Below are 15,073 nucleotides of genomic sequence, written 5' to 3'. Positions count from 1 at the left end.
TGTCTCTAATGACACCCTAGGGAGGTAGTCCTGCAGTAAGGGCAGCTGGAAATTCCCCACTTAATTTTTCATACAAAATGACTTTTTGATTAGGCAGAAACTCTTAGAGGAAGAGGTGCGGTCCATTCCAGAAAATGCTCTGCTTTTCAGCAAACAGAAAAAGCTGAAGACAATATTCCTTATTTTCACTGGCACTTTTCATAAAGAGCAGGTGAATTCCTGAGGAGCCAGGCCGGGAATTAAATTATTACCTTGATCTGTGCCCTGGCTGCTAGGAGTTGTCGTGGTGCCACACCGGTTCCTGCTGCTGTGGAATTTGGTTTGTAGACAGACAGAATTTAGACTGCACACAGCTGGGCTGATTTCCTACTAATTTTGTTATTATATGCTAGACATGAAGTTTTTGCTCTGTAGTAACTGCTCCATCTGCTTTAAATCAGGATCTGCAAAGGCTCGACAAATGCATCAGTGGCTTTTGTCGAGTGTTTCCACAGCTCTGTTTGTTCCTTTAATCCTCCTTGGAAAGGCTGTTTTGTTGCTTCCTGCAGCAACAATTTGTGAGCCCTGTTTCCTTGCCTACCCAGTTGCAATATGCCACACTTTGTGTATGTTTCTCTTCTCTCTAGTCCCGTCCAGCTCTGGCCTCTGTCCTAAACTTCCTGCTGCATGTGGTGGCAAGGATCATAGAACAGTTTGGGTTGGAAGGGACCTTAAAGATCTAGTTCCATCCCTCTGCCAAGTGCAGGGACACCTTCCAGTAGACCAGGTTGCTCCAAGCCTCATCCAGCCTGGTCTTGAACACTTCCAGGATGGCTGTTGTCCTCCAGCTGGTCACCTTTATTCCATTTAATGCTGGTGCATTTTGGTAAGCAGAAGGTACATTAGGTCTGAAGGCAGCAATAACATTAGTACCGGAATAGCAGGGAGCTCACTGGGAAGGTTTGAACTATGCTGTGTGTACTCACAGTGGCCACGTTGTATTTCAGAGACACCAGGAAGCCCACAGTCTCGCTCTCTGCAGTTGGTAAGTCTGATGTGTATGACATCGGCAGTAAACAACGTTATTGTTGCATGCCCCTACTGTTACTCCTCCCTCCCTTCATGCTCCAAGGCCAGGCATGGCAAAGTACAGAAGTGCCACCATGTGTGATTGTCGCATGTAGGAGCAGCCTGAGAGGTTCCTGTTCACAACTCCTTTTAGAGAAGCAGAATTCAGAAGAGATGTGGAGCCCCTTGAGGTTCCCAGGCATGGAGGGCAGTTATGGTCCTTGAACTTGCTATCCTGACATTGGTGAACAGCTACATGGAGCTTCCTCTGTGCTTAACCACCCTGCTGCACTGCTTTTCCTGGATTGTCTGTCTGTAATTTCCTCACGTCCTTTTATGTTTGATTGGATCAGTTGAGGAACTGAACCACACCTCAGGCAGCCCTGTGCCAGCCTGTCCCCTTGCTCACTGAGGGTTGGGCACAGCAGCTGGCTGTATCCGCTTCCCTGCGGCACCTGCAACGTTCAAGTAGCACACAAGGTGCTGTCTTTGGGCTGTGCTCTTGTCCTGGCTGCTGGCAGGGTGAGTGTCCAGCCCCTGCAATACCACGCCCTGGCAGGTGCTGCGTGTCCATCCTCACCGGCTGGAGCTGGCACTGGGCACAGATGATGAGCAAAACGTCCTTTCACTGAGTTACTGTCCCCAGTACTGGAGCAGTCCTCACGATGTGTAACTCTTATGCTCTGCTGCTTACATCTCCTTAGGCTACACATCTGCAGCAGCTCCCAGTCCCCTCCCAGCCAGCAAAGCTCTCTGTCACAGAAATACAAAAACCTTACTGAGTCAGAGAGAAGCAGTGGTCGGTTCTGGTGTCTGGGGTGAGGTTTCACGGCTGAGCCAGCCCAGCAGCCTGCTCCCCAGAAAGCTTCCTTGCTTCCTTCTTTCCTCCTGTGCCTGATGCTGTTTAATGCTGGTCCAGACATTTGTGTACCCTTCAGTGAGTGGATCAAGTCAATCAACTGGCAGTCTATTTGCAGCTTTTTATCCCCCGAAATAGCTTTTTGCCAGGTTGTCAGGATGAATCTGCTCACCATGCAGCAGGAGGTGGGTAGTGGAGGTGGGGAATAGCAGCAGGCGAGATCTGTTTAGCTTTCTCATGGATCTCACCTTTCTGATAGCTCAAAAGGTTTGAAAATACTGGCAGAATAAGGATGAACAGATGCATTATGCTTACAATACCTGAATAATCCACATTAACTGAAGCTGTGCTTTGTTTCTTCATAGAAATAACCACCCATCTTCTGATTTGACTGAGTCCCTCATGATATCACATATAAGTCATATCTGGACCATCATCCAGTTTCTTTACACTGTCATTCATGTCTTTGACTTCTGTGGTGTATTTTGACAGATGGGCCTTCTGGTCCACCCAGTGAGTCCACCTCCAGCTGGCCACGCCCAAGGTCACCTGCACAGCAGCCTTCTCCTACACCTGTATTTTAATCATAGATCAATGGCATTAGTTGCCTGTGTAGCAGCTGATAGTATGTAGGGTGGTGGGGAGATGAAACAGGCCCTAAGCACCTGGAAGTAACTTGAATAAAAAGAGAGGGGATTTGGGAAGGAGGTGATGAACCTACATTTCTGGTCTGGAGGAAGTTGCTCCATTGGAGCTAATGGACATGAGTATTTTAATCAGGTACAGCCCCTGGCTAGAAGATGTGATAAAGATCTCTAGGTATGCAGCTGGAACACTTGCTTTGCTGTCCTGAGGATACAAATGATACACTGAGGAATCAGGAGTTAATAATTTTCATGCCGTCATTTATGATGGCTTCTGGGATATCCTTCCTCTGAACTGCCTTTCCTGGGCTAAGAGCAGCTCTTGGCCCTGGCCATGGGACTACTGTGCTGTTTTCTCTTTAATTGCTTGTTTTGGACTGCTGTGTTTGTGCTGCAGCTGGAGCTTCCCAGGTGAAATGGAACAAGAAAAATGCCAACTGTTTAGCAACAAGCCACGATGGGGATGTCCGAATATGGGACAAAAGGGTAAGCTGAGGGCTTTTTGAGCAGTCTGTACATATTCCCACCTACCCAATACAGACATTCCTCTGGTGACAGATAAATACTGAGGAAATGTACTACTTTATCCCAAATCTCTCTCATGGGTCAGTTTAAATTAGAGAGAATTGGGAGTCCAAGAGCCTGAAGAGAGTATGTAGGTAGCTTCCTTCCTCAGAAACTGTGCCCATTAACATTTTCCTTTTGATCTCATAGTACTTAACTGTTAAACTGAGTATAAAGCATGGTTTAGGGTTAGGTGTGCGTGGTGACTGGAATTTGCCACACCTTTAAACGATTTTTTCTTCAACTACTTTTGCTGAGCTATTTGCTGTTCCCCAGCAGGGGTGGTTGTTCTAACTGTCTTGCCCTTGTTACAGTGTCTCTTTTTATGCCAAAGAACTAGACCAAATTTCAGGAGTCCTGCGCTGAAAAGGACAATGTCTCTCCTTGCAGAAGCCCAGCACTGCAGTGGAGTATTTGGCAGCTCATCTCTCCAAAATCCATGGTCTGGACTGGCATCCTGACAATGAGTATACACTGGCCACTTCCAGCCAGGACAACTCTGTCAGGGTAAGTGTTGCTTCTGCAATTCATGCTAGGGGGGTGGAAGGATGGTGGAGCAGATCCCCTGCTGCTGCTGCTGAAGTTTGGGGGAGTGCTTTGGCATTGGCAAGATCTGGATCTTCATTGTTTGGTTTCTGGCCACCTGGTGTGTTGAGCCAGGACTGCACTTTCAGAACAGGCCGAGAGGTCATTGAAGAATGGGTGCACATATGTTTGCCACATATCTGTGGTGATCAGGGCAGTATTGAAGCTGAAAACAACTGCCTCTGCCTGTTGCTTGCCAGAAAGGAGCAGACCACAAATGCCAGAAGAGCCTTTTTCCCCGAAATGCAGTGTTGCCAGCCTCAAGCTGATTACAGCAACTTGAGGGGAGACATACTTCAGCCCCTGGAGTTTCCAAACTCATATTGAGCAGGATTATCAATAAGAGACTGCCACAAGCACTGCTGTGCAGGGCCTCTTACTTGAGGGGAAATAGCATGCTTTGTATGTCAGCCAAATGGAGTTCATTCACATTGAGCTAAGCTCTGAGGCGAATGCAATTCATGTGTATTCTAGCAAAGCAAAAGGTTAGATTCTTCATTAGAAAATTAGCAGTAACAGCAGGGTGGGCCTGCCTCCAGCCTGGACTGGCACACTGGCTGGCAGCCTGCAGGGTACCTTGTAGCTCTGAAAGCCCAAGCAGGCTGCCTGTCTCTCTGCTCTAATTACTCAAGCTATGATCGCTGTGAATATGACCCCAAGTCACTCATTTTCTAAGGGATGCTGCCAGACGCTGATAGCTTGGTATTTGTCCTTTGGGGCCGTCTCTGCTGTTAATGAATGGGATTACTAATGATGCTGTGGGCACCCTGGCATGCTTTTTGGTCTGTTCTATCTGCAAGCCATGTGGAAAACTACAGCCTGAAAGTATAGCCAGCTGACTTCTGCCTTTGCTTGCCTTTCTCTTGGTTTGTTGTTTTTTTTTTTAAGTTCTGGGATTACCGTCAGCCTCGGAAATACCTCAATATCCTTCCCTGCCAGGTTCCTGTCTGGAAGGCAAGATACACGGTGAGTGAGAAACTCCCACCAGCTCCACTTGTGCTCTGAGAAGAATGCACAAAGAGGCATTAAATAAAGAACCGCCCAAGGGCTTCTCACCAGTTCTACTTGTGGACATTATTAAGTTGATTTTAAAAATCCCTCTTGGTGCCTAAAAGACCTAGAAAAGCAGCATCCATAGTGGGGGCATTCAGGAGAAGGAGCAAGCACCCACCTATGTGAAGCTAAGGCTCCTTACATCAGTCATAACTGTTTTCTTCCCCAGAGATCTGAATGTGGCCTGAAGCCAGTGCTGTGCCTTGAATCTTTGATCGCCTTTCCCTGTCCTGACAGCAAGGGGTGTAGGATTGGGTTCCATGTTCCTCTGAGCACTGTGACCCTGAGGAGCTGCTGGGGCTCAGTCTCCAGGTAGCAGTTCTTGCAGCTCCAGGCAGATTGCAGTAAGGATCCCCAGTGAAAAGTCTGGTGAAATCCCTCCAGCCTCACTGCTGAAAAATGAGGAAGCAGCAAAAGAAGTTACTCATCTTAAGTAAGCTGCATTGAGTATCTCAGTGTACTACATCTTACCCCTTGAAACACAGTGTTTTTGCACAGCAATTGCCTTGGCCCTACCCAGTTTTTGGGCTGATTCTGTTTTGTGCTGAGCTCATTTAAAACCTTTGCATTTGTGTTAGTGGGAAAAGGGAAAAATGAGAGTGTAATAGCAGGATGGGAACATAACTCTCCCTGGCTAACTGGAAGGATGCTTCTCTCTCAAGCCTTTCAGCAATGGGCTGGTGACAGTGATGGTCCCCCAACTCCGTCGGGAAAACAGTCTCCTCCTCTGGAATGTCTTTGACCTGAACACGCCTGTCCACACTTTCGTGGGACATGATGATGTGGTGCTGGAATTTCAGTGGAGGAAGCAGAAAGAAGGTGAGTTCAGGGCTGAATGTGCTCTCTTCCCTGCGCTGTGGCTGTCAGCTAACCAGGGGTGTGGAGACCTGGCTTCTGGTTGCAATGCTGTTGCTGTTTGACTCTTGCCTTTCTTTGGAGTAGCTCCTGCTCACCGTCCTGCCCCCACTGCCCACCTCAAACTACAGCTGTTCTGTACTGGTTTTATGGCAGTGCCCACGGAAGCATTGCGTTGTTTCCATGCTAACAAAGCAAATCTACAAATGCTGAGTGGGTCAGTGGTGACTCTCATTGCTTCCACTCTCCTGGGAGTCTCTTTTTAAATGAATCTTTCAGAATAAACTGTGCAAATTATTAAGATAGGTGCATGAGTGCAGGCACCCTGCCTCTGCTCAGAGCTGCAGGCTAACCAGTCAACCCCCTCATATCATGGCCTGGATCAGCTGCCTCCAGCATATCCCAGACCGCAGACCCAGCAAGCTCACCTTACTTGTTTGCTGGACAAGGCAAGGGAGGAATAACATGGGATAGAGAGTCTGCTGCTAGAGTTCAGTGCTGACTAAATTTTCTAGTGTAAGCAGCTAAGAATAGGAGATTCCATACCAGAGGTTGCATAACCACACAGAGCACAGCTTTGTTTCCAGCACCTTGGCTGCCACTGCCAGAATGTGCATGTCTGGCTTTGGTGTCACTTGTGCTACAGCTTTGCAGTGGTGTGTAAAACTGCTGGTCCAGCCCTTGGCCACCAGCTGCTGGAGCCATTCAGTTAAGTCACCTCCTTCTCCATACCTTGATTTTCCTCTTTCAAAAAGAGGAGAGCAGTGGAGAACTATGTTAGGATCTGGAGGCACAGTCTAAGACAGTTTGTGAATGAACACTGAAACAGGCTTGAGCTACAGTTGGTTTTCTTAGCTGAGTTAATAGATACATACCCGAGACTGGATGTCTTGCTTGTCTCAAGCAACGTAAATCAATCACACAAACATTCTAAGTCTGCTTCAGTGTGGAGACAACCAAGATAGCACAAATTTCCTTCCACAGAGTCCGTTGTGCTGTATTTAGACAGCCCCTATGCCTCAGCAGAGGGGTGTAGGAAGCAGCTGTGCAGCAGCAAATTCCTAAGCATAGCAGCTGTTTGACAAGGGAAACTTAAAACTGTATCACAAGACCTAAACATGGACATAAATAGGTCTGTGTACCTCTGCCTGATAGATAGTATGTGGTTAGATCTATTTCCTTACAACCTGAACTTGGCATCACCCAACTCTTTCAGAAGCAAAAAGAGGAAGGGCAGAACCACTTTCTCTTAGCTTAGAAATGTTTTAAAACATCTACTTTTTGAAACAGATTTGATGAACTGAAATACATTTTCACTTTACAGTTATAGTTGAGAAACATTTATTTTTACAATACTATTTCTTCTATTTAAATAAATATTGTTGTGGATCTTGTTCATTCCTGGTTGGAAAACTTGTGCCACATTCATTATACTTTGTGCTTTTGGCTTGTAAATCACAGCCTGTTTAGGGGTGTGGTAACTGTGGTGTGGGGAGGCACAAAGCTGATGTACCTGGGTCAATCCCAAGTAGAAAAGAACTTGCTCTGCCTTTCAGTTTAGTGCCTTATCCATTGGATGTGCCTGCTGGCTTGTTTGAATCTGTTTGCACTAAACACAGGGCTGAGATAGTCTCTGTTTTCCAGCAGGATCTCTAATTGTTTCTGTCCTCTTTAGGCTCTAAAGATTACCAGCTGGTTACGTGGTCCCGGGATCAGACCCTGCGGATGTGGCGGATTGACTCTCAGCTGCAGAGGGTACATGAGCACTCTGGCTCTTTAACAGTAGGCAGTTTTCTTACAGGCTGCCTTCACCTCCCCTTCCTTGCACTCACAGTCACTCCTCTGATATCCTAGAGCTGCAGACACAGCAGTCAGCTGGTGCTTCACTTTCCTCTTCTGCTCCAGCCCCAAAACATCCCCAGGGAGACCTGTGACGGGGCTTCTCTTTTGAGCCTGTGTCTCAAAAGTTTCTGTGGCTGTGTGAAGCTGCTTTGTTGTCTAACATTAAATGCAGAATTTTGTTTGGGGAAGGTAGAGGGCAGTTGCTGCCTGCATTGCCTCTAAAATGCCATGTCCATGGCTGCAAGGCTGTATTTCTTGGCTGTTTAGGTGCCAGGTAAATGTAGGGACTGTGCCCTCCTCTCCCTCACCTTGTGTCCATTGCCTCTAAGCCTGGGGTGGGTGGTGTGAGTGTGTGGATCTGCAGCAGTTACAGATTCTGATGCAATTACTAGAACAGCTGTGCTGGCTCATACCAGAGGTTCATATGGCCACAGTGAGCCACATGGCCCTGTCACATCTTCAGCTGATGTCTTGGGAGGGGATAAGAATGAGGCAGGCATGGAGTGATGTTTCTCTCAAATGCCCTGTCAGCCTCCTGCAGTTTGCAGCTTAGAGGCTCATTGAGTCTGGCGTCTTTGTATTTGGCAGAGCTTGATGAGTTTCACTTCCACAGATTTGTTCTGTCTTTTCTTGGACCTGTGTACATTTTTGTCACCTTAAACATCTTAGCAACAGGGAGTTTCAAGGGTTTTCTGCATGTTGTGTGGAAAACCAGCTCATTTGTTTATTTTGCCACCTAATTTCGTACCATTGAAGATGAAATGAGCCATATTCTCTGTGTTACTGATGATTGTGTAGCCCTCCATCATATCCCTTCTCAGCTGCCTCCTTTTTCAAGTCAAGAGATCTTGATTTAATTTGTCCTTTGTACTAGAATTCTCTTTGATTGTCCTTTTGCCTTTCACGACCCTTTTTCAGTTCTACTATATACCTTTGGGGATGGGGATCTGAGCTTTGTTCTTTCCAAAGAATTCTCAGTGCTCACTTTAGTTTTTAAATTGTTTGGCATAATTCCATGAAGTCATCAGCTTAGTCTGGCTTCTACATGTTGTTCCCTCAGCTTGAACTTGCCATTTTTTCCCAATGTGTGTTGCTTTATATTTACCTGAGCCAAAGTTCATCTTTTAATACAGTTACTCTGGTAAGGTCCTTCTGTGATTGTTTGCCATCAGCCACACTTGTTACTGCCCTGAAAAACTTGGTGGCGTCAGCAAACCTGGTCATTTCGCTATTCACCTCCTATTCCAGGTTTTTAATGAATATCTTGAGAAGCATGTGTCCCAGCACAGATCCTGCAGGAGTCCTGCAGGTCTGTAACAAACTTTCTCTGTGAAAAATGACCCTTTACTCCTACCTGATATATTTGTGAACATTTGATTTCTTTCCTGTCTTTAAATCAATTGTTCATTCATGTCAGAGCCTTTATTTTTCCTTTTATTTTTCCTCTGCTGGCTCCTGCTCTTTTGTCCTTGTCTTTGTCTGGATCAAACTACACACATGATGGCATGTTGCTGGTGACCAATGATGTAATTTGCTACATCACACCCTTACCCTTTCTCTTCCCTTCATCTTCCCAGTTTTCCTGTGCTGAACTTAAAATCCAGGGTTTTACAGTCTCATTTTGATACAGGACCTAGAACAATAGGGCCCCACGTATGCACCTGGGTCTCTAGATCCTACTGGAGTGTAAATATCAAATGCAGAAACTGTGCTACTATTAAATTTGATCTAAAAAACTAAACTAGTTTTAACAAATTAATTCAAGGAATTAAAGTCATATCAGTTTTAATTTTGACTAAAGGTAAACCTCTATTACTTAGACTGGCCCTGTCAATTAAGTGGCTTTTTAAGTGAGCAGGAGATTTGGCCAGGCTGTCTGAGGTGACATAGTTGAAGGTGCTGGAAAGTGGAAGATCACCTGTCTTTGTCACAGGAACAATGCAGTCTTAGTCATGACTGTTGCGTGGACAGACCTACCTTGCAAATCCATCTGTCTGGAGAAGTGAGTTGTTTAGTGGTGGCTCTTCCCACAGCTTGGATTCTGTTGTGCAGCATGTGGGTGTGTTTGTTCTTTTCAGCTCTGTGCTAATGATATCCTGGATGGAGTCGAGGACCTCATCGATGGGATTTCTCATCTGCCAGAGCCAGACAAGACCCTTCACCCTCAGGATGCAGAGCCCCACCATAACTCTGGACATGGGGATGAAGAAGGTGAGAAGTGATGGCTTGTGGAACCTCAAATGCCAGCATCTTTGTGTTGGGAAGAAGATACATTTTGGCATAAGAAAACATCACAGGCAAAGCGCAACCTGCTGTTGTTTCAAAGGTTAATGGATTCCTCATCAGGGCAGAGGAAAAGCACTAGGGGTTCCTCAGGATGGTCCTCCCAAGTATTTTCTCTTTTAACACAATGATTCTAGCTGTAAAATGAAGCTCTTCCTTGTCATGATTTTAATTTAACTGCATTCTCTTTAGGTTGTAGTTGTGGCTTGTTGCCAAAAGTAAGGCAATCAGAAGTAAGTTCTGCCTTTTAAGAAGATAGATTAGTTTAAGCCGAGAGATGAGCCCACAGAAGAGGGAGTGTGTGAGTAAGGCACTCTGACACAAGCTGCTTACATCACACCTGGTACCTAAACACTTCTGCTGGGGTCCCTGTGTGAACTGATCTAACCAGGAGGTGTTTGCTGGTGTCTTCACCAGAAGTAGATACAGAGACAGGTCATGCATTTTTGGTCATGTATTGATGAGAGGTGGCTGAAGGCTGGCAGAGCAGAGCGGGAGGGATAGTATCTCTGGCTTCTGAGATACTGAGGGGTGGATGGGAGAGACTTTGACAGAAAGTGTTTGTTTGTCCCTACAGAAAAGAAGGCATGCAAGGAAGGAACATGAAGGAGGGTTTGTGTGGTTAAGGCTCTGGCCAGGTTAAACATTCAGAGTTAGTGTTTGAACAGTGTAAGTACAAGAGTAGAAGAGGTTATAGCATCACATGGTGGTGATGTGCATGGAAAAAAGGTATCTAAAGAGATTTCTACAGCTACCCTGAGGAAGAAGAATTGGATGCACCAATGCCTTTATGCCAGTTTGGGTTTAAATTCACAGCTCCTTTCTGTGCTGTAGCCATGCCACAAATGGATCCCCACGTGATGGGTTTATGGGGAAGCAATTTGATTCTCCCTTTGCTTGCCAATAAACTGCAGAGAAGGGGAGAAGTGGTTTAATGTCTGTCCTTTGAATAAAGGAGCAGTTGTGAGGTCCCTTAGTGAAAGCATCTCTTCCTTACTGGAAGTTTCCTGCTCAGCAATCACCAGTGAAGTTCCTCTCTGCCTCCTGTCCTGTGTGGTAACAGAACAAGTTTCTGAAAGACATCAGAACTTCTGTTTATGTCAGGGTTTTAGAAGATGATAGAAAAAGCCCCAGCTACCTGTGCTCACTATGAGCAGTACTTCTGGGGCAGCACAACCTCTCTTGCTCCAGGTGGGAGCATTCTGGCTGCCTGATCTCTCTTTTTTCCACAGGAGAGAGTGAACTCTTTCACTGTCCCTGATGAGGCACATCCATACATCCCATGTGGTTTCTGTGTGGGTCTGGTTTCTCTGTGGTTTCTTCTTTGGTTCAGACTGGTATGGTTTTCCTTGTGGCCAAAGGGAATGATATGGCTTTTCTGTAGCAGGGTAGATTTTGCTGCAAATAACACAACTGCAGGATTAATGTACAAGCAAATCCCTAGGTAGGAATTTCAGTTCTTTCTAGCCAAAAGGTATTGTGGACTCTTGATGTTTCACCCTGGGGGTGGCTGCATTTAAGCTGCAGACAAAGCCTTCATGTTATATTAGTAAAGCACTTTGGGGGATCTTTGAAGAGAACAGCACTCTGCAGGTGAATGAGAGAGCCCCAGCTGTGCCTTCGCTGTGCAAGCTCTCCCTGCTGCTTATAGAGGAGCTTTAGGAATCTGTACAAATGCGTGGCTTTGGAGGATTAAAAACTAATTGGAAGGGAATGGGAGGAGAAGACAAAGGGAGGGTACTGCCCATGCTGGGAACCTCAGAGATGGCTTTTCAGTAAGCTATATGCTGTCTTGAGCTAGAAATAATTATCTTTCCTGAGGGCCACTGATCTTCCTTTAATCTCCTTTTCAGCTCCCTTTTCTGGAATATATCTAAGCACTGTAATAAAATTGCAAACAAGAATGATTGGCTAAGCATCCTACTTAACCAAATCCAGCAACCCATTGGGCAGTGGTAATACCAGATATTTGTCCCAACAGCAAAGTCAGTAACTTCTCGGTGAATGCCTGTAAAAGGTCAACTTTTTGCATTTCTTTTCATTTGGTTTTTTGAGTGTTTTTTTGCTAGGAATAGTCTATGCAATTTGATATTGCAAGTGTGAAAATGACAGCTGAAAAATCAGGACTTCCCTTCTGTCCTTGGAACCATCATAAAAAAAAAGATTTAGCCTTCTTAAGAAGTGGTGCCACAGCAAAATGCCCCAGTAGAGGTAAAGAAATAGCAAGAAATGAGGCAAAAGCCAGGCACAACCACAGGCAGAGACCAATTCTTGCAAAACTCAGTGAAGTTTGTTATCTTAACTGTAATTCTTTGTGTCCTGCAGCGCTTGTCTGGCTGTTTAAATGTGTTCTGGCCTTCAGGGGTTGTTGTCCTCCTGAAAACTGTTGGAACTGGAGAGTTAGACCCAGTATTTTGATGAGTCTTTAAAGGCTGTTAAAGCACTAGAGTGCTTTGCAACATTAAATGAAAATGGCTGTTACAAATGAATTAGGCTTCTATTAGGACCAGAAATACTCCCTGCTCTCTCCCAAAGCATTGTTATGCTTTGGAAGCTTTCCCTGAAAGTCAGGAGTGGTGGAGTGTTAGTCCCAAAGACCAGAGCTCCTCCTGGAGACTGCTTTGGCTGGCGCTCTTTGCTCCCGTCCTGCTGAGCTGAGACGCTCCACTTCAGCCGGTTGTGACTCTGGCAGCACTGTGTAGGGAGGAAAAAGGGTCTCACATGAGAAGAGAAGGACCATTTAGGACTGTACAGGGTACAGGCAGGTTCTGTAACCTTCCTGGGAACGCTGTGTGCAGACAGGTTTGGTTTTTTGAAGAGAAGGGTCAGAAACTTGCGTCTAAACAACAGCTGAGACCCTCCAGCTCACAGGTCTTTGCCAGGTAAAACTCATACCTCCATGTGTCAGAAGAGCAGAGGAAAACCTGCTGCCTTGGCTGCCTCCTGACATCATGTGAAAAACTCTGCCTGTTATGGCTTGTCTCAACCTGTTTTCCATCTTTCCTGTCAGCCTTAAAAGAAGATTTCCTGAATGACCCCCTGGTGGGAAAGAAAACGGACCAACTGGGGCTGCCTCAAACACTGCAGCAGGAGTTTTCACTGATCAATGTGCAGATCCGAAATGTCAATGTGGAGGTACAGAGTTTGCTTTTGCTGGCTTGTTAGGAGGGGATGTGGGCAGGCTGGCTTCTTGGAGCCTTTAGAGAGGAACCTTCTTTGCTGCAGTGACTGCTGTCTGTAAATAAGTTTTATTTTGAGCTGTAGAGATCCTCTTGGCCAGGGGTAGTAAGAAAGAGGATAATCCCAGACACTGGTGTGAGAGAAATGTTTCAGCAGAGTAAGTATACTGGCTGATCTTGAGAAGGCTGGATGGTGTTTTCCTTTCTGCCTAGATTGGAGAGTGGAAGGTGACTTGTTCCATGCAGTTGATCTCATTTCAACTGTTTCTGAATCCAGTCTGCTGAGCACTCCCTATCCTGAACTCTGTCCCTCAGTTTTGGCCTCTCCCTTGCACTCCAAACTCTCCTCTCTGCGTGGAAGCTGACTGGAGGCACAGCATTGAACTGGGCTGGGAGATTCGAGGCAGCTGCCTGTCTCCTTTCCCCACCCTGGAGGTTTCACAGCTCATGGCACGATGCAGATGTAGTTTTCTGAGACCTTGGAGCAGGATCATAGAAGGTGCCTGTTACTGCTGCACTGGGCCTGGAGCTTTCCATGGCCAAGTGAAGTGGGCTGGGGTGCAGTGGCTGTTGGGAGCAGAGCCCCTTTCTTGGTGCTACCTGGGCTGGCCATGATCTCCAGATGCTGGGATTCTGGAATATTGGTCTGCTGGTGGGCGTGAGTCTGTCCCCATCTGCCTGGGGCTTTTTGCTGTCACGGTGTTCCCTGCCCTTGAGAACAGCATGATTTTGTCTTATGTGCAGAGGAATCAGTCCCTCAGCATAAATTTAAGCCGCTGTAAGTTGGGAAGTCCTGGGAGATCTAACTAGAGAGCAATTGCTTTTCCTCACAGATGGATGCAGTGAGTCGCAGCTGTACGGTGTCGGTGCACTGCGGCAACCACAGAGTCAGGATGCTGGTGATGTTCCCTGTCCAGTATCCCAATAATGCTGCACCGTCCTTCCAGTTCATCAACCCAACCTCCATCACAGCTTCCATGAAGGCAAAGCTGCTGAAGGTGTGTATAGAGTGTCTTTATAAATGTACAAATGATGGCTACTTGGTGTCTGGATTTTACTGACACATAACCGAACATCAGACTTTGCTGAAGACATACCACAGGTCATGCTGAACAGATAAATTGTGAAACCTATAGGATGAGGTTTTTGTTGATGTTGCAGCCCAATGTTTGCCTTTTTCCACTGCTTCTTCATTGCTGCTGTGTTCCAGTGTGATGTGTATTGCCTGAGGATCCCTAACATCCTGCTCCTCATGTAGTTGCCATCAACCCAATAATAGACAAAATGACCAGCTAAGCATCCAGCTGCAGAATGATACTGTTTTTGAGCTCGGATGTTGCTTCCTGCTCTACTACACAAGCTTATTTAAAAATGAGGGGATTTTTTTTTACACAGGCCCTGCTAATTCAGACCAGCCACTCCTCAGAGCAGACAGCACACCAGTGGCTCCAGTGAATGTTAGAGGTTGTCTGTGGCCTGTTCAGGTCCTGGCATCTAAGCTGTTCTGCAGACAAAAAGGATGTGGGCAAAGTGGGGAGGCAGCCATAATTCAAGTTGCATCTTGTATTCCAGATACTGAAAGACACCTCCCTGCAGAAAGTGAAGCGGAACCAGAGCTGCCTGGAGCCTTGCCTGCGTCAGCTGGTGTCCTGGCTGGAGTCTGTCGTGGTATGGAGAACTCCGTGGGCTTTCTGCCCTAGTTTGTTGTCTTTTCCCATGCCCCACACTTCTGACTCTGCAGTGAGAGTCTGGCCTCATTAGATGTGTAAATAGACCCCTGTGACTGGCCATTATGTTTGTGTGAGCACTTCTGGTTAATGTTGAAGAGAGCTGGGTGGATGATTAGATGTGTTTTGTTTTCCACAAATCAGGCCCTGAAGGTTTGCTGCTTTGGGGAACTCTGATATCCAGGTTACCAGGAGTGACTGGAGATTGGAGCATCTTAGTGGTGCATGGTAGCTTCCCATCTCAGAATATATTTCACTGACTGCCAGGGCATGGTTGTCATCTGTGAGAGAAGATAAGATGCATCAGGTTGTTGATGGATTCATTCTGAAAGGTAGTGGCAGATGTCTTTACCTCCTCAGTTTTAGTCAAAGATCCTCCTAGTCCTATTCTAGGGTTTTTCTTTTCTTCCCTGAATAAAACCCCCAAACTGTGAA

At 46.2% G+C, this 15,073-nt stretch overlaps 1 protein-coding gene across 6 annotated transcripts in view; it reads left to right on the top strand.

The window, feature by feature from the left end:
- Nucleotides 1-15,073, top strand: part of WDR59 (WD repeat domain 59) — a 49,343-nt gene that overhangs the window by 11,535 nt on the left and 22,735 nt on the right. For all 6 annotated transcript variants that reach the window (XM_017741048.1, XM_017741049.1, XM_017741047.1 and 3 more), the window contains 10 exons: nt 987-1,024; nt 2,948-3,036; nt 3,505-3,621; nt 4,588-4,665; nt 5,415-5,571; nt 7,283-7,362; nt 9,528-9,660; nt 12,743-12,867; nt 13,745-13,909; nt 14,484-14,579. In XM_017741048.1, the coding sequence (XP_017596537.1) occupies nt 987-1,024; nt 2,948-3,036; nt 3,505-3,621; nt 4,588-4,665; nt 5,415-5,571; nt 7,283-7,362; nt 9,528-9,660; nt 12,743-12,867; nt 13,745-13,909; nt 14,484-14,579 (1,078 nt within the window). The remainder of the gene's footprint in view (nt 1-986; nt 1,025-2,947; nt 3,037-3,504; nt 3,622-4,587; nt 4,666-5,414; nt 5,572-7,282; nt 7,363-9,527; nt 9,661-12,742; nt 12,868-13,744; nt 13,910-14,483; nt 14,580-15,073) is intronic.

This window comes from Corvus brachyrhynchos, unplaced genomic scaffold (genome assembly GCF_000691975.1).
Source record: "Corvus brachyrhynchos isolate BGI_N302 unplaced genomic scaffold, ASM69197v1 scaffold26, whole genome shotgun sequence".
Taxonomy (NCBI): domain Eukaryota; kingdom Metazoa; phylum Chordata; class Aves; order Passeriformes; family Corvidae; genus Corvus; species Corvus brachyrhynchos.
The sequence above is the reverse complement of the archived record's forward strand: the minus strand, read 5'-3'. Positions and strand labels throughout refer to the sequence as shown.